This window comes from Dryobates pubescens, chromosome 1 (assembly GCF_014839835.1).
Source record: "Dryobates pubescens isolate bDryPub1 chromosome 1, bDryPub1.pri, whole genome shotgun sequence".
NCBI classification, from domain to species: domain Eukaryota; kingdom Metazoa; phylum Chordata; class Aves; order Piciformes; family Picidae; genus Dryobates; species Dryobates pubescens.
In genome coordinates this window covers 32376328-32397547 of record NC_071612.1, presented here as the reverse complement: position 1 = coordinate 32397547, position 21220 = coordinate 32376328, and the positions used below count along the sequence as shown (strand labels likewise).

Genomic DNA, 21220 nt, shown 5'->3' with positions numbered 1-21220 from the left:
TTCCTCCTGTTAAGAGGTACTAGCTGAGGCACTACTTAGCAGCAAAGATGTGTGCATGGTCTCAGCAAAATGTGTTGAAGTTGTTAATAAATCCTAGCTCTAGTGGGACTGTGAAGTTCATGCAAGATGTGGGAGCTTGTCCATAATCTTTAACATGAGCAATTCACTGCGTGGTTTTTCTTTGCAACATTTTACTCTCTCTCTTTATTCTGGCCTTGTCAGAACGACTTGACTGCTGTCCACCTGTCAGAACCCCAGTAACTACTGAGCAGCAGAATCATAGTATGACGTAGGTTGGAAGGGACCTCTTGAAGGTCATCCCATCCAACCCTCCTGCAGCCAGCAGGGACATCCTCAACTAGATCAGGTTGCCCAGAGCCCTCTTAAGCCTCACCTTGAATATCTTCAGGGATAGGGCCCCAACCACCTCCCTGGGCAACCTGTTCTAGTGTTCAACCATCCCCATGGTGCAGAACTTGTTTATAACATCCAATCTAAATCTGTTCTTGTCTAGTTTGAAGCCATTGCCCCTCATCCTGTCACTGCAGGCCTTTGTAAACAGTCTCTCTCCATCCTTCCTGTAGCCTCCTTCAGGTACTGCCAGGCTGCTATTAGGTCTCCCTGGAGCCTTCTCTTCTCCAGGCTGAACACCCCCAGCTCCCTCAGCCTGTTCTTGTACCAGAAGGGCTCTAGCTCCCTGATCATTTTTGTGGCCTTCCTCTGGATCTGCTCCATCGGGTCCATGTCCTTCCTGTGTTGAGGGCTTTGCCTCTGAGCAATGAAGGGAAATGTGACCCCTCTGACCTCCCATGTGGTAGAACACCTGACCTAAGAATTCCCCTCTGGAAATCACTTCCACTCATACACATCCTGCAGGAGCACTTACTGACTTCTGGGAATTACAGGACTTGGGACCTTAAATATGAAGTTCTTGTTGCAGCAGAGGCTGATTTGCATTTTGTGTTAGTCTATGTACTTTGAGGGCTTTAAAGGCAGGGCAGACATCTTATCTGCACGGAACAAATGGCCAATTCTGAAGGTTATGTGTAACATCCGCACAGCTTTCAGGAAGTGAAGCCTGTGCTTATCTAGGAAAACTTGTCAGAAAGCTACCTGCAAAGTCACCTTCGTGGCCTCCGTTATTGAGGTAACTTGATGCTACTGCAAAGCAACACTGAAATGAAGAAATACATGGAGCAGGGAGAGGAGGAGCTGGTCTGCTTTTAGTACAGTTCACTCTTCACATTAAAGCACCCAGGAAAAGACGTTTTTGAGGATAGTGAGCAAGTTGTAAGTGCATCTTTTAAATTGTACTAATAATATAAACACATTTTATAATAGACACCTCACATAAATTAAGCAACTGTAGCATGCCTGAACTGCCCAGACAGATGTGGAGCTCAGGCAACAACACTTCAATCATCACAGAACTATTTCCAAACTGAAGCTACATTTCCACACTCCTTATGACTTTGCAAATATTATTTATGCTACCATATTTTTTGAAGGACGTGAGAATATGTGACAGAAACAATGCAAAACTTTAAAGGGAATCCCATGACCCTGTCTCAGTACAGATATGGTGAGACACATTTTAGGGGAAATTATTAGCATAGAATCATGGAATGGCTCAGGTTGGAAGGGACCTTGCAGATGATCTGCTCCGAGCTCCCCACCAGGGGCAGGGACATCTCTCAACTAGACTCAGGGCTCAAGGCCTCATCCAACCTGGCCTTCAACACCCCCAGGCAGCCACAGCCTATTCCAGTGTCTCGCCACCCTGCTACCACAGAATTTCTTCCTAAGCTCCAGTCTAACCCTGCTCTCAGCTTCAAACCATTCCCCTTTGTCCTGTCTCTAGACACCCTGATGAAAAGTCCCTCTGCAGCTTTCCTGTAGGATCCCTTCAGGTATTGGAAGGCAGCTCTAAGCTTCCCCCCCGAGCTGTCTCTTCTCCAGGCTGAACAACACCATCTCCCTCAGCCTATCCTCATAGCAGAGGTGTTGCAGCCCTTGGATCATCTTTGTGGCTTTCAGGACTCATTCCAACATCTGTGTCCTTAAGCTGGGGACAACAGAACTGGATGCTGCACTTGAGGTGGGGTCTCAGCAGATGAAAGGGGCAGAATCCCCTCTCTTGCCCTGCTGGCCACACTCTACCTGATACAGCCCAGCACACAGCTCCCTTCTGGTCTGTGTGAGGGCACTGCCAGCTCATGGTGAGTTCTCAGCAATCAACTCCCTCAAGTCTGTCTCTTCAGAGCTACTTTCAACCCACTCTGCACCCAGCCTGGATCTGTGCCTGGGATTGGCCCAACTCTACTGTAAGGCAACTCTAAGGTCCCCCTGGACCTACCTTTGTCAAGAGATGAAGGCAGAAACCTGCTGCTTTAGCTATCCTGCACAAATCCACTTCCAACAGGAAATCAACTATCCTGTTGAAGTACTTCAGAGAACAGTTGTGTTCTTAGTAGCCCTCAAAAGTCTTGGGATGCAGGACAGAAATCTCCTCTAAAGGCAACTGAATGTGGTCGTGATTGTTCCATGAGCATGTTCTCTAAATATATGCTGCTGATCCCAAGTCTGAGAGGTACTTCAGGATGCTTATAGGCTGAAAGCTTCCTAACTCAGTGCCACCACTGCAGTGAAGAGAATGATGAGCTAATACTGCTGACTGGAACAGCCTGTTAAAAAATATTATGTAATAAATGTAAGTACAAACTGCTGTAAAAACACAAACCCTTGAAGGCATGCAACTACTTGATACAAACAGATGTAAACACACACACAATAAAACCCCCAGCTCTCCTGGCAGTGGTTTGTGCTTCAGTGTGTGGCTCCACAGGGGTTGACAGAGGTCTGGCAACCCATGTTGTAGCCTGTCACCTGCACCTTGAACAGAGTCCCATCTGCACACATGCAGAGCTTGAAGCGCAGCCAGTTGCCATTGTTGAACTGCTCCCCGTAGGACGAGCTGGGCAGGCGGGAGGGGCTGACCATCACCGTGCCGTTCAGGACGATGCTGTTCTCCTGGGAAGGAGGAGGGGAAAACAAAGTACAGCTTCTAGTTTAGACAAGGCAGGCTGGGTTTAGAAAATTGTGGAATGGCTTAGGTTGGAAGGGATCCGAGATCCAGCCTCTCTGCCATGGGTAGGGACTTGGCTGCGCAAGGCCTCATCCAACCTGGCCTTCAACAGCCCCACAGGGAGGAGGCAGCCACAACCTCCCTGGGCAGCCTGTGCCAGAGTCTCACCACCCTTGTACTGAAGAACATCTTCCTAAGATCTAGTCTAACCCTGCTCTGCCTCAGCTTCAAACCATTCCCCCTTGTCCTGCCTCTGGACACCCTGATGAAAAGTCCCTCTGCAGCCTTCCTGTAGGATCCCTTCAGGTATCGGAAGGCAGCTCTAAGGTCCTGCCAGAGCCTTCTCTTCTCTAGGCTGAACAACCCCAGCTCCCTCAGCCTATTCTCACAGCAGAGGTGCTGCAGCCCTTGGATCATCTTTGTGGGCCTCCTCTGGACCTTCCTGAATCTGAAGCTAAGCTGTTCCAACCAGGCTGATTTGCAACACTTACTGCTTTCAGCTCCATGTTACCCCCCATCCGAAACTCGATGGTCTTGCCTGTGATGAAAACCCCTTCGTTTCCACGGACAATAGCGCGGCCATCCACCTTTATGTTTAGATCACTGGTGGCATTGCTGGTAATCTAAGGACATAAACAAACCAAAAGTGTCTCACACATCAGTGAAAATGTGCCACTTGGCTTTGTTTGAGTAACTTAACCCCCTTAAAAGTATGCTACACGATTAAAAAAGTTCAATGTGCTTCTTGGCCTTCTGCCATTGTGCCCAGGAGACTTCTGCCCAGCTGTTATTCTTCCTACATTCACATTTCAAAACAAGGATTGCTTCATTTTGGAAGGTATGGAAAATAGTTTGGTTTTGTCATCAAAATAATAATTAATATGAGAATTGTGTGGGATACAGAGATTACACTTGTAGTTAAGTACAGGACTGGTTGTGTCAGCTTACTTCTGGCTTCATAGAATCACAGAACTGTCAGGGTTGGAAGGGACCCCAAGGATCATTAAGTTCCAACCCCCCTGCCATGGGCAGGTTGCCCGCAGCCACATCCAGGCTGGCCTTGAAAACTTCCAGGGATGGGACTCTAGCAGCCCAATGTCCTTCCTGTAGCTAGGGGCCCACAACTGAACACAATACTCAGGATGTGGCTTCACCAGTGCCAAACACAGGGGGATGATCACCTCCCTGTCCCTGCTGGCCACCCTGTTTCTAAATCAAGACAGGAAGCTATTGGCTTTCTTGGCCACCTGAGCACACTGCTGATATTTAATCAACTGTCAACCAACACCCCCAGATCCCTCTCCAAGTCACAGCTTTCCATCCACACACCCCAACTCTGTAGCTTACCATGGGGTTGCTGTGACACAGGTGGAGGAGTAGTTTCATTCTACAGCTAAGACAACAAGCAAGGGGCAGTTAGCAGAGACCTACCCTCTCTGTGGAGGCCTTCTGTACGTTGAGGATTTTAACTCCATTGGGCAGGTGGAACTCGTGGGTCTCATAGTCTGTGCTGAACAAAGTGTTCTGCGTCCGGGGGTCAACGAACTCCATGCCGATATCGCTGGTAATCGAAGTTTTGTCTTTCTCCACACTAAGCTTGGTTGTTCCTTGCTGAAACACAATCTTCAGAAACAAAGTCATGAGATGGCTTAGGTTGGAAGGGACCTTGGAGATTATCTACTCCAACCTCTCTACCATGGGCAGGGACACCTCTCAACTAGACTCAGGGCTCAAGGCCTCATCCAACCTGGCCTTCAACACCTCCAGGGAGGAGGCAGCCACAACCACCCTGGGCAGCCTATTCCAGAGTCTCGCTACCCTGCTACCAAAGAATTTCTTCCTAAGCTCCAGTCTAACCCTGCTCTCCCTCAGCTTCAAACCATTCCCCTTTGTCCTGTCTCTAGACACCCTGATGAAAAGTCCCTCTGCAGCTTTCCTGTAGGATCCCTTCAGGTATTGGAAGGCAGCTCTAAGCTTCCCCCCAGAGTCGTCTCTTCTCCAGACTGAACAACACCATCTCCCTCAGCCTATCCTCATAGCAGAGGTGTTGCAGCCCTTGGATCATCTTTGTGGCTTTCAGGACTCATTCCAACATCTCTGTGTCCTTAAGCTGGGGACAACAGAACTGGATGCTGCACTTGAGGTGGGGTCTCAGCAGATGAAAGGGACAGAATCCCCTCTCTTGCCCTGCTGGCCACACTCTACCTGATACAGCCCAGCACACAGCTCCCTTCTGGTCTGTGTGAGGGCACTGCCAGCTCATGGTGAGTTCTCAGCAATCAACTCCCTCAAGTCTGTCTCTTCAGAGCTACTTTCAACCCACTCTGCACCCAGCCTGGATCTGTGTCTGGGATTGGCCCAACCCAGATGCCGTGACTTGCACTGTGACTTGTTGGACCTCATGCAGTTGTCACTGGCCCTCTTCTCAAGCCTGTCCAGACCCTCCTGGATGGCATCCCAAAGTCAGTGCTGTTTGCAGTACAATGTTTATTAATCTGAACGCCACTGCAGGATGCTGCTGAGAAGCTGTCAGGTGATAACTTACAGGCTGATTGTTGCCAGTGATCACCAAGTCCTCATTCCGCCTGCCTCCCACGGTGCTTTTGTAGAGGGGGTGGATGACGCCCATGTCCGAGACCTGCTTGAAGCGCAGCAGGCCGCTCTCGTGGAACTCCATGCTGTCACAGCCGTTGGGGCCGATGCGGATCACCGCCCAGATAACCAGCGTGATCTGCGGGCAAACGTGTGCCCAGAGGTCACTCTTTGGCTCTCCCCACAGCTACGGCATGAACCATGTCACACTATCACAGTACATGAGGGGTTGGAAGGGACCTCCGGAGATCATCCAGTCCAATGCCCCTGCCTCATCCAATCTCAAACACCTCCAGGGACATTGACCCCACCACCTCCCTGGGCAGCCCATTCCAATGGCCAAGCTCTTTTTCTGTGAAGAACTTTTTTCTTCACAGTCCTGCTCAGCTGTATTAGAATAAGTTTTATTTCTCTAGTAAACCACCAAAATGAAATACATCCCAACACTGCTGACAGCCTAAGCATTATACTCACAATCAGGTTGATGACAGCCAAAATGAAGAGAAGAACAATCACACAAATGGCCAAGTTGCCTTTCCTGCCACGTAACCCTGTCTTGTGGAGCCGGTCTTCATCGATTGGAATGTATCCAGCTTTGAAGTTGCTGTTGTGCTCCTTGTTAACATTCCTGCGTTCCACAGCCTTCTCTCGCATGGACTTCTTCACCGGGCCATTGGAGCTTTGCTGGAACACAAAGCATGGATTAACTGTTACAAGGCACATCAAGCCACCCAAATCACACACAGCTATGCACACAATAAGCAGAAATTGGAACTGACTTAGTGGAGCAGTTCAGGATTACAGAATACAGAATTAACCAGGTTGGAAAAGACCTCAGAGATCATCAAGTCCAACCTACCACCCAACACCATCTGATCAACTAAACCATGGCATCAAGTGTGTTCTAAGTACAGAGTGGCAGACTGAAATGCAGCCTGGAGGAGGCTCGGGGGAGACCTTCTTGCTGTCTACAACTCCCTGAAGGGAGGTTGTAGCCAGATGAGGGTTGGTCTTTTCTCCCAGGCAAGCAGCACCAGAACCAAGAGGACACAGTCTCAAGCTGTGCTAGGGGAAGTTTAGGCTTGATCTTAGAAAGAAGTTCTTCCCAGAAAGAGAGACTGGCCATTGGGATGGGCTGCCCAGGGAGATGGTGGGGTCAATGTCCCTGGAGGTGTTTAGGAGGAGACTGGATGGGGCACTTGGTGCCATGGTCTAGTTGATTAGATAGGGTTGGGTGATCGCTTGGACTTGATGATCTTGGAAGTCTTTTCTAGCCTGGCTGATTCTGATTCTACTGTCTCCGTTCTTCTCCCTCTGGCTTGGAGCAGCGCTGACAGTCTCCGTCCCGCCCGTCCGACGGGGTGACAGTGACATCCTTGCTAACAAATTTAGCTGTCACTCCCGTGTGAGCCCTCGGATGCCGAGCCCAAATCTGAGCTGCAGCCTTATTTATAGCGTGTCGCGGAGCCAGCAGGCGAGCGCCAGCCTAGCGAGACGGCTGACAGCGCAGCCCTATAAATACCGGCCGGCCGGCCGCTTTCCGCCTCATTAATTACTGGCCAGCGTCTATTCACACAAGGTAGTCACATTCCTGTGCAGAAATGCCGGAACGCTCTATTTCCAGCACAGAAAGTGGGTTTCTTTCTGAAGAGATCCTGCGGGCTGGACGGTGAAATTCCGGCTGTGCCGCGTCCCGCCCCGGCAGCGGGCTCGGGCTGCCGCTCCCCCGCCGCGGCGGCTGCCCCGGCAAGGCGAAGGGCGTCCTCCCCGCGCAGCGCTAGGCATGGGGCAGGAACGCTCTCCTCCCCGGCTGGTGCAGGCGGCGGGGAGCCGGGGGCCCCGGGACGGCCCCCCGCTGCCCCTCGCGCCCGCCGCACCGCAGGGCTCCGGCACCAAACCAGCCTCGGCCACCGCCGCGAAAATGGCGCCCCCGCCCGAGCGCCCCCTCCACAAGCAGCACCCCTCAGCCGGCCCCGCTGCTACGGTGGCTGCCCGCGGCCCTGAGGGCTGCAAGGCGGGCCTCGCTTCCCCTTCGCCCCGGCGCGGATGGCTCCAGCCACCTCCCCGTGCCTGCAACACAGCGGGACAGACCTGCTCGGGAGCGGCCGCCGCCATCTTCCTCCACCGCCGCCGCCGCCGTAGCGGGGGGGGCTCGCGCGCGCCCCCTCGCGGCGCCAGAGGTGGGGGCGGTCAGGATCGAGTTCGGTGCCGCTCCGTGAGGCGAGTCCTTGCGGCCGGCTCGGAGACGCAGTACCCGGCGGTACCCGCATCCCGCCTGGCCGGGCTGTGGGACTGCGGGTAGCCGTGGGGCGGCGGTCTCGTTACCACAACCGAGGCGCGCCCTAGCCCGCGTCGCCATGGCAGCCGCTGCCGCGCCGGTCCCGGCCTACGTTACAATCGCGACTATAAAAAGGCGGCGCGAAGGCAGCGCCTCCCAGAGCAGCGGGTCCGGGCTGGCGGATACCATCTCGCCGCCCGCCTGCGGGAGGGCTCCTGGACGGACGGGGCAAGACCAAATCAGACGAGACAGAGGAGCCAGCGCAGGTCGTCCCATTCCAACTCCAAGAACGAACTGACAGCTGGCCATGGCCGACAGCTTGAGGAGGCTGGTGAACAACGAGAGCGCCCGGGTGCTGCAAGAGAAGCTGGAGAGCTGGTACCGGGACTATGAGGTGGGCCGCGGTGGTCAGCGCCGGCGGATCTGGCTGGGGGACCGTAAGGAGAACCCTTAGCGCAGCGGGCGGGAGGACGCCGTTGCCGCGGTGCCCGGGGCCGTGCGGCGGTTTCCGCGGTGACGGCGGGACGCGGAGCGGCGGCGGCCCCCTCTCCACCGCCTCCCGCCCAGCGCAACCCAGACCTCTAGCCGGCCGCGGGCGAGCAGGTAGTGGCCGCCGCTCGGGGTTCAGGTCGGTCTGGGTCGTGACCCCACACATGCACCTGCTTATCGCAGCTTTAACGCCCACTGCCTGGAGCGCTCGCAGCTTTTTGTCAGGGACAAGGTTCACTGAAAGCAAGGACTGGAGGTTAAAAGAGGTTTGGGCTGTAATGACTAAGTCTGGATGAAAGAAGAACTTTGTGGCAAAAAGGCTAGCAGGTGGAAGGGCCAGGGGTGAGGCTGTGCTCTGAAGAAACCACCTGTGGCCTGAGAGCAGTCAGGAAAGTGTGAGGGGAAAGGATGTTGAAAGTGAAATCGAGGGTATCCAACTTTTGGGTGGGAAAGCTGTTAGAGCTGGGAGGCTGCAGAGGGGCTTCAGAAGTGAGGGATGCAGGTTTGAGGAAAGAAATTTGGATGTGGATGAGGAGATGGCTGCACGTGGATGTAATGGAATGTGTGGAGTTGAGTAAGAGGTGAGAAGAGACTGAGGGTGCAGTCCTGTGGAAGAAGCAGAGGAGGTGCAAAATGGGGGAAGGATGATCTGAGATTTGACAGCTAAGAGTTATATTTAGTTTTCCTTTTTTACACCCAATAACGATTTATTTACATTTTTCTACTTTTCTGCTCAAAATCTGTAACAAACTTTTAAAGGCATAGCCTAAAACTACGATAAGAATCTTGGCAGCGTTCTCACTTCTGTGACCCCAAGAGCCATTAGCTTTAGGGCACTGAGAGTTGATTTGGCCATGAGCCTTTGGCCATGAGCCTGTGGCCATGTACTGTGTGCTGTGAGAAAGGGTGCTGAGCAGCAGTGAAGCCTTTTCAAGGGAAGGCAGTTCTTTTTTAGACAGTGTGGCATGTAGGAGTTGCAGCATGTTCATAGTCAGTGTAAATCCTTGAAGGATTCATGGCAAAGAATGGTTTTGATAAGGAGTTTGAGTATAGCTGGTAAAGCCGGAGGGGCAAATCTTGCCAATGGGTGGGGGAGGTAGACCTCTGGAGAGCTGAGCTCCCACTCTTGTGGGGGCTGAACTTTCTATAATAAGTGAGGTGGGGGTAGTCTCTGAGGTCTTGGAAAGTGAAGAGGAGGTGGCTGTTGCAGAGCTGGCAGATGGAAGCACCACGGGTGTTATGTTGGTGTAATGAGCTGGAAAAATGCACTTTGCAGTGATGCTCTGGTATGAGACTGCTCCTTGAGGCCTGAGGAAAGCATGTTGTGTCAAGCAAAACACAAGCTGACTGGGACATGGGGGGCAGTTTTAGCTGTTTTGGAAGCTTGTAAAAACCATATGGAGCCATTAAAGGCTGAAGACCTATGGGGTTAGTCTATGCTAGAGATGATGCTCAGGTTAGGGGTAAAGCAGGAAGCAGGTACAAAGCAGGTGATCTCCTGGCAGACGCAGTAGCGTCCTGGACAGGTTAACCCCATCAGCTCCTTTTCAGGATTGCATTTGCTGAAAGTTTTGCTGTTGTGTTGTTTCCTAGGCATAATGCTGAATTCTGTCCGTTCTTCAGTTAAAAATCAGATTGAATTGCATGGAGGCCTCATGTTGCTGTGGATAATACAGCCTGGCATTACATCAGCTAATACAGAAAACCAACTTTTGGACTAATATGTTGATTTATGCACGAGCCTCCTCTTATTTCTTTAAAAAGATCTGTGTTGAAAGGCTGCTTCACAGATCCATAATTATGATGATGACTCTTTTAGACCTGTTTGTGGTTGCGTCTTTATGAGTGGGGGAAGGAGTAAGCTGGCTCAAGCAAGTGAGTTAACTGGGTGCCAGAAGCCTGTTAACAGTGTGAATCTTTTGAAGATCAGTGTTTCAGTGGATGCAGTAAGGAAAGGTTGTGCAGATGTAGTCATAGGGAAGAAGTCATCATAACAGGAATGCTTTTGAGTAGCAAAGCCCAGGCAGATCTGTTCATATCTATTGTTTTGCAGATTAATTCCTGTGATCAGAATCTGAACTGGTGCTGTGACATGATAGAACTGAACTCTCAGATCCAAGGGCAGCTCTTTGCAATCCTCAGTGAAACATCTCAAGAGGGTAAATCAGTGTCTTGTCTTATTACTGACATCTTTTCATGGGGGTTCTTCTCTTTTTAAGCTCTGCCTCTTTCTGTAAGTTAATTAATCTCTTAATGTATGTGTTTTCTTAGGTGGGAACTATGCAGGTATGGAAACAATAAAAACTCGTCTCCTGCCATGGCTAGGCACTTGTTTTTCCTGTGCTGCTTCAAGAAGACTCTTGGAAACCAACCTCTCTCTCACTCAGGTGTGTACAAAATTTACATTAAGGGATTCGAACAGTGTGACTTTTTTTGTACCTGCAGGAGAGCTTTCATGACCTTCTGTCAACAACAGCCTCCCTCTCCCATTTTGCTTAATGAAACATGTCCCTAACTGCTCATGGAGACAACTGCACTATTTCTCTGTTTGATCTCTTATGTTTCCTTTGAAAGGGAAATCAAAGAGGTCATTGAAGTTCCTTCTGGCCTCCTCAGGCTTATGCTGTTTCACAGGGATCAGTGACAATATGGAGGAATTTGCTTTGGAAGGGAAACTGTGGTCTTGTACTGCGTTCCTTTTCTAGGGAAAGAGAACTATGCTACATTGACATTTTATTAAGTGTTCTGGATTTGTCATTGCACATGGCAGTCAAAACGTGAAGAAAAGCCTGCTGCACAGTTACTTAGTTCTGGTAGGGTTGTGCGAAGCTGCAAAACTGAGCTCCATGTGTAGTAGTCTACTTCTGTATTCTCCATCAGGAAGTGTAAATTAGGAAGGGCAGGTCGTGCCTGACCAACCTGATTGCCTTCTATGATCAGGTGACTGCCTGGTGGATGTGGGGAGGCCTGTGGGATGTGGTCTACCTGGACCTCGGCAAGGCCTTTGACGCCATTCCCCGTGGCAAACTCCTGGCCAAGCTGTCAGCCCATGGCTTGGATGGGAGCACACTACAATGGGTTAGGAACTGGCTGGAGGGCCGAGCCCAGAGAGTGGTGGTGAATGGTGCCACATCCAGCTGGCAGCCAGTCACTAGTAGTGTGCCCCAGGGATCAGTGCTGGGCCCCTTGCTCTTTAACATCTTTATTGATGATCTGGATGAGGGCATCGAGTCCATCATCAGTAAATTTGCTGACGACACCAAGCTGGGGGCAGGAGTTGATCTGCTGGAGGGTAGAGAGGCTCTGCAGAGGGACCTCGACAGGCTGGACAGATGGGCAGAGTCCAAGGGCATGAGATTGAACACATCCAAGTGCCGGGTTCTGCACATTGGCCACAGCAACCCCATGCAGAGCTACAGGCTGGGGTCAGAGTGCGTGGAGAGGGACCTGGGGGTACTGGTCGATGGTAGGCTGAACATGAGCCTGCAGTGTGCCCAGGCAGCCAAGAGGGCCAATGGCATCCTGGCCTTCATCAAGAACAGTGTGGTCAGCAGGAGCAGGGAGGTCATTCTGCCCCTGTACACTGCACTGGTTAGGCCGCACCTCGAGTCCTGTGTCCAGTTCTGGGCTCCTCAGCTTAGGAAGGATGTTGACTTGCTGGAACGAGTCCAGAGAAGGGCAACAAAGTTGGTGAGGGGTTTGGAACACAGCCCTGTGAGGAGAAGCTGAGGGAGCTGGGGTTGCTTAGCCTGGAGAGAAGGAGACTCAGGGGTGACCTTATCACTCTCTACAACTACCTGAAGGGAGATTGTAGACAGGTGGATGTTGGTCTCTTCTCCCAGGCAGCCAGTACCAGAACAAGAGGACACAGTCTCAGGCTGCACCAGGGGAGGTTTAGGTTGGATGTGAGGAAGTTCTACACAGAAAGAGTGATTGCCCATTGGAATGTGCTGCCCAGGGAGGTGGTGGAGTCATCATCATTGGAGGTGTTCAGAAGGAGACTTGATGGGGTGCTTGGTGCCATGGGTTAGTTGTTTAGGTGGGTTGGATTGGTTGATGGGTTGGATGCGATGATCTTGAAGGTCTCTTCCAACCTGGTTTATTCTATTCTAGTGTAATTGAGTCCTTGTTCTGTGTGTGTGCCTGGAAGGTACTGCTTGTGTGTCTAGGACAGCAATTGCTTTTGTTTTCAGTTCCTTTGGAAACAGTCTTCACTGAGATTTTTAGAACAGCTACTGCTAATTATGCTGAACTACATTGCTGAAGGATTCTGTAAGGCAGGATGTCCAAGCAGTGTGGATATGTGTTTTGTTGTAGGATTCATTGGAGAAAGAGAGACAACTGAATGAGCTGGCCAGCAGTCAGTCCTTTAAACTGCAAGAGCTGCAGGAAGAACTGACTTCAACTCGTCTACAGCTCAACCATTTGCAACAAGAGTAAGGGAATCCACTTTCATTCTGGGTTTTTTTCGGTTTTCAGCCAGCCATATTTTTCTCTTGACATCTAAATACTGATGCAGGTTTGTGAAATGCTTTGTGTCTGGCTTAAAATCCAGGCTTCAAAGCACATTTAGACTCTGGATTGTCTGCGTCCCCTCCAAAGTGGGCTACATATTGTATGGTAACACCCAACATTCATAAACTGACTTTGTAGGCTTTCCTTCTGGCAGAGGAGTTGGAAAACTTGCCAGCATTCCAGACAAAAGCATGACCATCCCAGTGGAATTACAGTCAATGAACTGTTGTTTGCTCAGCAAAAATCAATCAAGTAGCTATAGTGCAGCAAGATCTACAACATGACAGTATTATGGTATGGTATCTGAACATCTGGGTGCTCAATTTTTGAGTGAAGCAAAGGTGCTATTTTTTGTTCTGTGAATCATCTTTTCAAAATGTGAATTCTTTCAGTTTTTTTCTGTAAACTTGGTTTTTGAGACTTGGAGTAGCTGATGATCTCATTCCTCTTGTCCATAGACTGTCTCACATACTTAAATCACACTTAAATCAAAGCATGTTTTGCAAGACATCTCCATCTCCTGGGCTGCCAGGGCAAATCTGGTCTAGACTTGATGTAATTAAATCTTGATTACTTGAATAACATCATTGGTGATACTATTTGATTGACTAATGTATTTCAGCAAAGAAAAGGACCTGGTATATAAGAAAACACCCAGAGTCGTAAACTGGAGGAAAGAGAACTGAATTGATTTAGTTAACATCTTGAATGTGAGAAAGAAGAGTTTTTCATAGGCTTCATTATCTGAGCTAGTGCAGGTTTTGTTACCCAGTGGTATCTCCTGCCACAGTATGCTTTTACATTTTAAGGTGTAATTAAGAGCATGCTTTGGAGTAGGGTTTTTTAAACTCTGGACTTCTCTGTATTTTGGTATAAGGAACTGGCTCAATATTTCTCCTCTCTTTCTGCTCTTTGTTGGATGATGAGGGGAGACCTAATAGCAGCCTTCTGGTACCTGAAGGGGGCCTACAAGAAGGATGGAGAGAGGCTGTTTACAAAAGCCTGCAGTGACAGGACAAGGGGCAATGGCTTCAAACTCGTGAAGAATAGATTTAGATTGGATGTTAGAAACAAGCTCTTTACTATGAGGGTGGTGAAACACTGGAACAGGTTGCTCAGGGAGGTGGTTGAGGTGCCATCCCTGGAGACATTCAAGGTGAGGCTTGAGAAGGCTCTGGGCAACCTGATCTAATTGAGAATGTCCCTGCTGACTGCAGAGGGGGCTGGACTAGATGTCCTTTGGAGGTCTCTTCCAATCCAGAGCATTGTATGATTAATTGATAGACAGTTTGCATTAGTAGAAGGACATCTTGTGACTGGCTTTATTCTGTGTCCCTCAGTCTGGAGACCTCCCGTGCGCAAGAAAAGGATGCCCTAAAGAAGTTAGAGCGCCTGAATGACTATGAGCAGCAGATTCAGTTACTGAGGGATGAGATTTCCCTCCTGGATGCCAGAAAGTCCCTTCTCCAGAGCAGGTAGAGGCATTATTCACAGAAGTCACTGAATCAGAAAATACTCACGTTGGGTAGCATGAATTTCCACTTCATTTGAAACTGAAGCATAAATGAAAGCCAAGCTTTTGTACTCTGTTATGAAGGAGCAAACTTTTTGACTGAGTCCTCTTAGTGCCCAGAAGTTTTAATGTGGGTCAGATGTTAAGTTTCTGGCAGAACAGTAAAGAGCAGCTTCACAAAATACATTGAAAGCAGCTGTGCAGAATAACCAGAGATGGTTAGCTGGTTTTCTTTACAAGTCCTCTTTGAATACTGTACCATTATGGGCCAGAACCTCTCACTTGTTTGACTTTACAACTCTACAAATGCTCCCCTTTCCCCTTTCTGTTTAAAACAAAGTGCTAGGCTACACACACTTTAGGAATGACTTTGATTGCTGTTGTTCAGGTTCTAGCCCATAAAGGCCATTGACCCAAACACCTTCATGTTGATTGTATTGGCTGAAAATCTCAGCTTACCCTCAATATTAAATAGACACACAACTCTGCAGTAGGAAAAGACATCTGAGGATGGTGAAATGGCTGTCTACAACTACCTGAAGGGTGGTTGTAGCTAGGTGGAGGTTGGTCTCTGCTCCCAGGCAAACAACACCAGAAGAATAAGACACAGTCTCAAGCTGTGCAGGGGGAAGTTTAGGCTTGATCTTAGAAATAAGTTCTTCCCAGAAAGAGAGACTTACCATTGGAATGTGCTGCCCAGGGAGGTGGTGGGGTCACTGTCCCTGGAGGTGTTTAAGAAAAGGCTGTATGAGGTGCTTGGTGCCATGGTCTGGTTGATTAGATAGGGTTGGGTGATTGATTGGACTTGATGATCTTGGAGGTCTCGTCCAACCCGGCTGATTCTGTGCTTCATTCCTTGCCTGTGCTAGGCTAGCCCGGAGCCGCTCTCCTTCCCCCAGGCGTGGTGAGGGCAAGTTCCCTGGCTCTCTGCTGCTGAGGAGCTGCTCCCCGGGCCGAGCCAGGCGCACAAACGCTTCCCGTCGTGCCCGCCTGGTAGCTCGCTTCGGTGACATCTATGCTCAAGAACGTTTGGATGCAGAGACCCTTTTGAGGACATACACCAGTGACATGGAGACGGTGCAGAGGATAATCTACATTGCAGCTGTGGTAAGGGAAAAAGGATGTTGAGAATCACAGAATTGTTTTGGTTGGAAGAGACCTCTAAGATCGAGTCCAACCATCAGCCTAACTCCACCATAGACCTTAAACCACGTTCCAGGTCCTACATGTCTTTTTGAACACCTCCAAAGACAATTATTCCACCACTTCCCTGGGCAGGTGGTATACAGGTCAGAAATGTGTTATAAAATGTTCTAGCTGGATTGGATTAAACTGTGTGGAAACTAGCATTTCTGTAAGGTGTGGAGAAGAAAACTTTATCTCTTTTTCCCTTTTGGTTTTCTTTTCTCTCATACTTTCATACTGAACTCTCAGTTTAGTGTCCTTTTCTAGCACTAGAACAGGGACAGTGGGCTACAGTGTAGGTGCATAAGAAGACTGAATGGCTGTGAGCAGAGAATTCCTGCACTAAACACCACCACTCATTTAGATTAATTACTTTGGGAATACTACATTTTAGTGAGCTAAACATCTTTCCATATCATGCTTCCCTTTTCCCTGTAGCTATGTGCTTTTTCTAGTTTTATTTGGTCCCTTGAAATTACCTTTATTATGAGCTCAGTCTAAAGAGCTAGTTCACTTTTCTGTACTTCAGCTTCTTTGCTGTAGTACCTACCTGTGTCAAGCTGTGTGTGATGCCAGGAGCACTGCACTTACTGGAGTGTTGGCTACTTTTTCCCCACAGCTGTCATTCAATTTGCATTTCAATTTAACCTTTCCTCCTAACAGACAAGAGATGCTCGTCTGATATGTTGCACAGAAAATGCAGCTACTGAATCTTCTGCTCTGGTTATCTTTGATTGCATTGCTTGTGTATGTGTGATGGGATCCTACCTAAAAATAGAGGGTTAGGTGGGCAGCTTTTCAATCCTGTCTTCTGCAAATCATATGTGATTCAATCAGAGATGTCCTCCCAGATGAGCACTATTTTTAACTTCCACGTTTTTACAGCAGCACTTTATATTCCTCCTTACAATGGTGATAGAGTTAAGTTCATCCTCTCAATAAGTGCTTAAAAGAAAATTGATCAGTCTGCTGTATTTACTGTATGCTTTTTGTTTGCAGGAATCTTTTCATGCAGCAAAGATGGCCTACAGGCAGTTCAAAATACTTGTGAGGGAGACTCTGTCTCTGGGTCATACAGGTCCTGAGTCACTTGAAGATGCTGTCCTGGATTATATAGTTCGCCATGATGATCTGTATGACGTGCAAGCCAGTGTCAATGTAAGTCAAGGGCAGTGGGGAAGTGACCTGTTGATCCGTTTGAGCAGCTGATACACGTGGAGTGCATAAACTGGAGATACTCTCTAACCTGCAGAAAGTTTATTGCCTGGGTTTTGTCTTGTAGCAGTTTATTTAGGCTGTCAGGTAGTGATAGCACTAGGGGGAATGGAGCAAAACTAGAAATGGGTAGATTGAGATTGGATGTCAGGAAGAAGTTGTTCCCTATGAGGGTGGTGAGACACTGGCACAGGTTGCCCAGGGAGGTGGTGGCAGCCTCATGCCTGGAGGTTTTTGCAGCCAGGCTGGATGTGGCTGTGAGCAACCTGCTGTAGTGTGAGGTGTCCCTGCCCGTGTCAGGGGGGTTGGAACTGGCTGAGCCTTGAGGTCCCTAACAATTCTGATTTTCCACAATAATCCTGTGGTATGGCCCAGTAACCACTTTTTTTTTTTTTAGCTGCCTGTGACTGGAATGTCTGTCAGAATCTTTTTTGTTGTTGTTAGGGTACAGTGTAACTGTCTTAAACAGAAGCTAAATTTCATGTCTTTAATAAATTCTGTGCTCTGCTGAGAAACTGCATCTCCCTCATAAGACTGGTGGCAATGATGTAGCTCATGCTTTATTCCTGAAGTCAATACATTCCAGAATAGCCAAAGAGAACACTGTGAGGAGCTTCTTACACTGGGGTTTGGGTGGTGTTTGTTTTGGGGTTTCGAATGTAGACAGCTAAGAGGCATCTTTAGAAGAGATTTCTCTGCTAGTGAGCTCAAATTTACTGAGTTGTGTTTATTTTTCAGGAAGTAATCCGCTCCATGAACATCAACCCAAAGATTTCATTTCCACCAGAGATTGATTTCATTGTGATCAGCACTTTGATTCGGGAGCTGTGCCGTGTGGCTTTCTCAATGCAGACTCTCCTCCCTCCTCTCGATATTGCCTTTGGCACTGATGGAGAGCTTTTCAGTGAGAACAAGTAAGAGCTCTTCATTTTCAGTCAGGTTCTTCAGTATTAAGATATGAATCAGGTTTTGTCATGGAGTGGCTTGACACGGTTAATCACACAGGCTCTTATTGGGTCACTGGAATGGGCGCAGCAGGTCAGATGGGTTCATAGAACAGCTTAGGTTGGAAGTGACCTCAACATCTACTCCAACCTCCTGGCCATGGGCCAGGGACACCTCTCAACTAGACTCAGCCACTCAAGGCCTCATCTAGCCTTGCCTTCTACATCCCCAGGGAGGAGGCAGCCACAAACTCCATGTGACCTCTTCTGTAGTCTCACCACCCTTGCACTGAAGAACTCTTCCTAAGATCCAGTCTAACCCTGCTTTCCCTCAGCTTCAAACCTTGTCCTATTGCTAGACACTCTTATGAATACTGTCAAGAGGTTTTTAAGCTGTGGCTGCCTTTTCTCCTCATTGGTGATTTGAAGCACATATTTATCTTCTGGCATTTGCATGCAGGCATTTCTTGTGCTGTGTTTCCACAGGTACCATCGTAGCTTTGACTCTGATTTCACAGCTGCTTTGGTGGCCTATCATGTCTGGCCTGCTCTGATGGAAGATGATATTGTCATTGTGAAGGGAGAAGCAGTCACTAAAAGAGGAGCTCTGGTATGTACTTCTGTTAAGCAGCATGTTAAGGGAAGTCATTAGATTTAAATACTCTTAATCTTAAAAGATAAATTCTTGATCATTCCTTACCTGGCTGGAATTGTGTACATCAAATATCAGTTAGTTTTGAGTGCCTCATCCTGGTTTTTAGAATGAATGGTTCCATTTGCCTTAATTGTATTCATTATGCAGATGTGTGATTGTTAGAGCCTGTTCTAAGGAGAAAGCTTATTGTGTGTTTGCTCTCTATCCTCAAGCCTTGACTCCATCCTAGCAAGTCTGCTTGCTGAGTCTATTTATTAAAGGCTTTCTCTCAAAAGAGATTTGTCAATCTCTTCTCTTGCAGTGGTCTTGCAGAAGTAGAAGTAGAGGCAGAAGTCGAGGCCATAGCACCAGTCCTCTTCGGTCACATCACGTGAGACTCAGCTGAATGCTTGCAATGTTAACAACATGGGATGTTTTTAAACTCAGAACATAGCAACCTTTTAAACATGCTGATGCACCACATGTACACTTGAGCATTGGGAAGAAATGCCTTTGCTGGGTCTGGAGTGAGGTGAACCTGAGCTGACAGTTGTTGCCTGGTATAATTATCAGTGGGGGTACTGTATGAGAAGTAGATGATAGTTAAATTCTCAGAAGCATCAACTGTGGATCTCAGAATGCTTTCCTCCTCCTCCCCCTTGCTTCAGTACTCTTCTGAATAACTAATGGCATCATCTGGAAGTGTTTTAGTCATCTTGCAGTACAGCATCATGGTTATTGCCTCCTGGAATTCGCGATCTAAATTTACCCTCCAATGTTTCCAAGGAGCAGAAAATCAGTACAGAGTGGGCAGGAGGGGAGAAACTGTGGTAGCACTAATAAGATATGCAAAACCTTGGCAGAGTTCTACTTATGGTATAGTTACACTATACTTAAAATTGTTTCAATAAAAATAATGTGCTTTTCCCACTAATTGTGAGCCCATCTTAATCAATTGCCATAGGTGCCCTCCACTTACAATCTGAGTATTGAAAATGTGAGAGTCACTTTCTCATGCTAACTGTGGAAGGAAAACTAGGAGCTTGTTGAATTTGTCTTTTTAGCAGTGGAGCTGTACCAATAGACAACTGCAAGTTTTCTGAATGTTGATGGGTCCCCAGATGGCTTTCTTGGGGCCAGATCTTTAACAAGCCTGACTTTTCTTCTCTGTCTTCCAGTTGTCTCGAAGCCGCAGCTCTTCACCACTGAGGAGTGGAAGCCCAAGTAAGTGAACCATAATAGTTCATAATGACTCATGGTTTTCACATTAAGCTTGTGAACAACAGAGCAGAGAGGCAAAATAACGTGCTGGAGGTCTTTGACTCTAACACTTGTCCAAGGCTTCTTTTCTTAATGGGTAGCCCCTCTCTTCTGTGTGAGGGAAAGGCTGAAATTCCTGTCTTGGAGGAGAGCTTGTTTTTCACTCTACTCAAACCACTGTCATGAGCTCTCTCTGCTGGTTGCCTTTATTGTGGGCAGTGCTGTAGAAAGTAAAGCTTGTTCTCTTCCCTACACAAGAGACAGCTGCATGCGTACTTGCTCCGTGCCTTTCAAAAGCGACAGCTGAGCATCAATAGTGAAATGGAGGACTGCAAACAGTACAGATGAGTGTCCATCTTGAGGCTGAGCCACTGTCTACTGGCTCTATGCCTTTCAGAAGTGATAGCTAAGTGTCAATAGTGAAGTGGAGGATTTCAGACAGTACAAATGAGTGTCCATCTGGAGGCCAAGCCAATGTCTACTGGCTCCATGCCTTTCAAAAGCAACAGCTGAGTATCAATGATGAAATGGAGGATTGCAAACAGTACAAGTGAGTGTCCATCTTGAGGCCAAGCCAATTCAGAGTTTCAGAAGAAAAATAGTTATACTGAAATGTGTCTCTCTCTTCAACAGGGCGTTAATGGAACACGTCCTAGATGTGGTTCAGTTCATCTGGATCCAACAGCTTCACTGGGTGCCTTTTCCCTTCAAGAATACCTCAAATATCACAATAATGTGAATCACAACTGTCACTCCAAATGCAGTTTGTGTTCAGTGCAGTTCTTAAAATTATAGAATGCTTATTTATAATTTTAGAAGCTGATTCAACCCTTCCAGAAGTGCATGCAATATAGGATTATACTCATTTAGCAACACAGAGCACTGAGGAACCTGTGCTGTAATCCTGCATCTAGAATGTCTTTCACAGATACAAAATGATCCCCGGTTTGTCTTGGCAGGGTGTTTGATGCAACCTGGGTGGTTAATGTTGCCGCATGTTGAGGTTAGCTGTTACTTGAAATATTTTCATTAACTGGTGCTTATTTCATAGAATCATAGAATGGCTTAGGTTGGAAGGGCCCTTAGAGATCATCTACTCCACCCTCCCTGCCATGGACCAGGACACTTCTCAACTAGACTCAGCTGCTCAAGTCCTCATCCAACCTGGCCTTCAACACCCACAGGGAGGAGGTAGCCACAACCTCCCTGGGCAGCCTACTCCAGAGTCTCACCACTCTCCTACTGAAGAACTTCCTAAGATCCAGTCTAACCTTGCTCTGCCTCAGCTTCAAACTATTCCCCCTTGTCCTCTCACTAGACACCTTTATGAAAGGTTCCTCTCCCATCCTGCTGTAGGATCCCTTCAGGTATTGGGAGGCAATATTTACAATGTTAGAAAGCATCAATAATCTTAGGATGTCCCAGTCTCACACAGCATCCTTTTAAATACATCCTTGTGGTTAACTGAATTTCTTAACTGCAATGCAAACGTTGCACAGAACAGTCAGAA

At 48.3% G+C, this 21220-nt stretch overlaps 2 protein-coding genes across 2 annotated transcripts; one reads left to right on the top strand and one right to left on the bottom strand.

The window, feature by feature from the left end:
• Nucleotides 1-2057: 2057 nt before the first annotated feature.
• On the bottom strand, nt 2058-7810 carry SGCB (sarcoglycan beta). The gene is made up of 6 exons (XM_054163475.1): nt 7769-7810; nt 6152-6361; nt 5631-5816; nt 4517-4708; nt 3577-3708; nt 2058-3030 (listed from the first exon to the last, which is right to left on the bottom strand). Exons 1-6 carry the CDS (start codon nt 7790-7792, stop codon nt 2827-2829), a joined length of 948 nt encoding a protein of 315 aa, XP_054019450.1. The 5' UTR covers nt 7793-7810; the 3' UTR covers nt 2058-2826.
• Nucleotides 7811-7837: 27 nt separating this feature from the next.
• Nucleotides 7838-20952, top strand: SPATA18 (spermatogenesis associated 18). The gene is made up of 12 exons (XM_009899301.2): nt 7838-8349; nt 10498-10603; nt 10716-10831; nt 12762-12880; nt 14300-14434; nt 15342-15579; nt 16657-16815; nt 17611-17786; nt 18303-18426; nt 18773-18841; nt 19629-19674; nt 20344-20952. Exons 1-12 carry the CDS (start codon nt 8263-8265, stop codon nt 20349-20351), a joined length of 1383 nt encoding a protein of 460 aa, XP_009897603.2. The 5' UTR covers nt 7838-8262; the 3' UTR covers nt 20352-20952.
• Nucleotides 20953-21220: the final 268 nt, after the last annotated feature.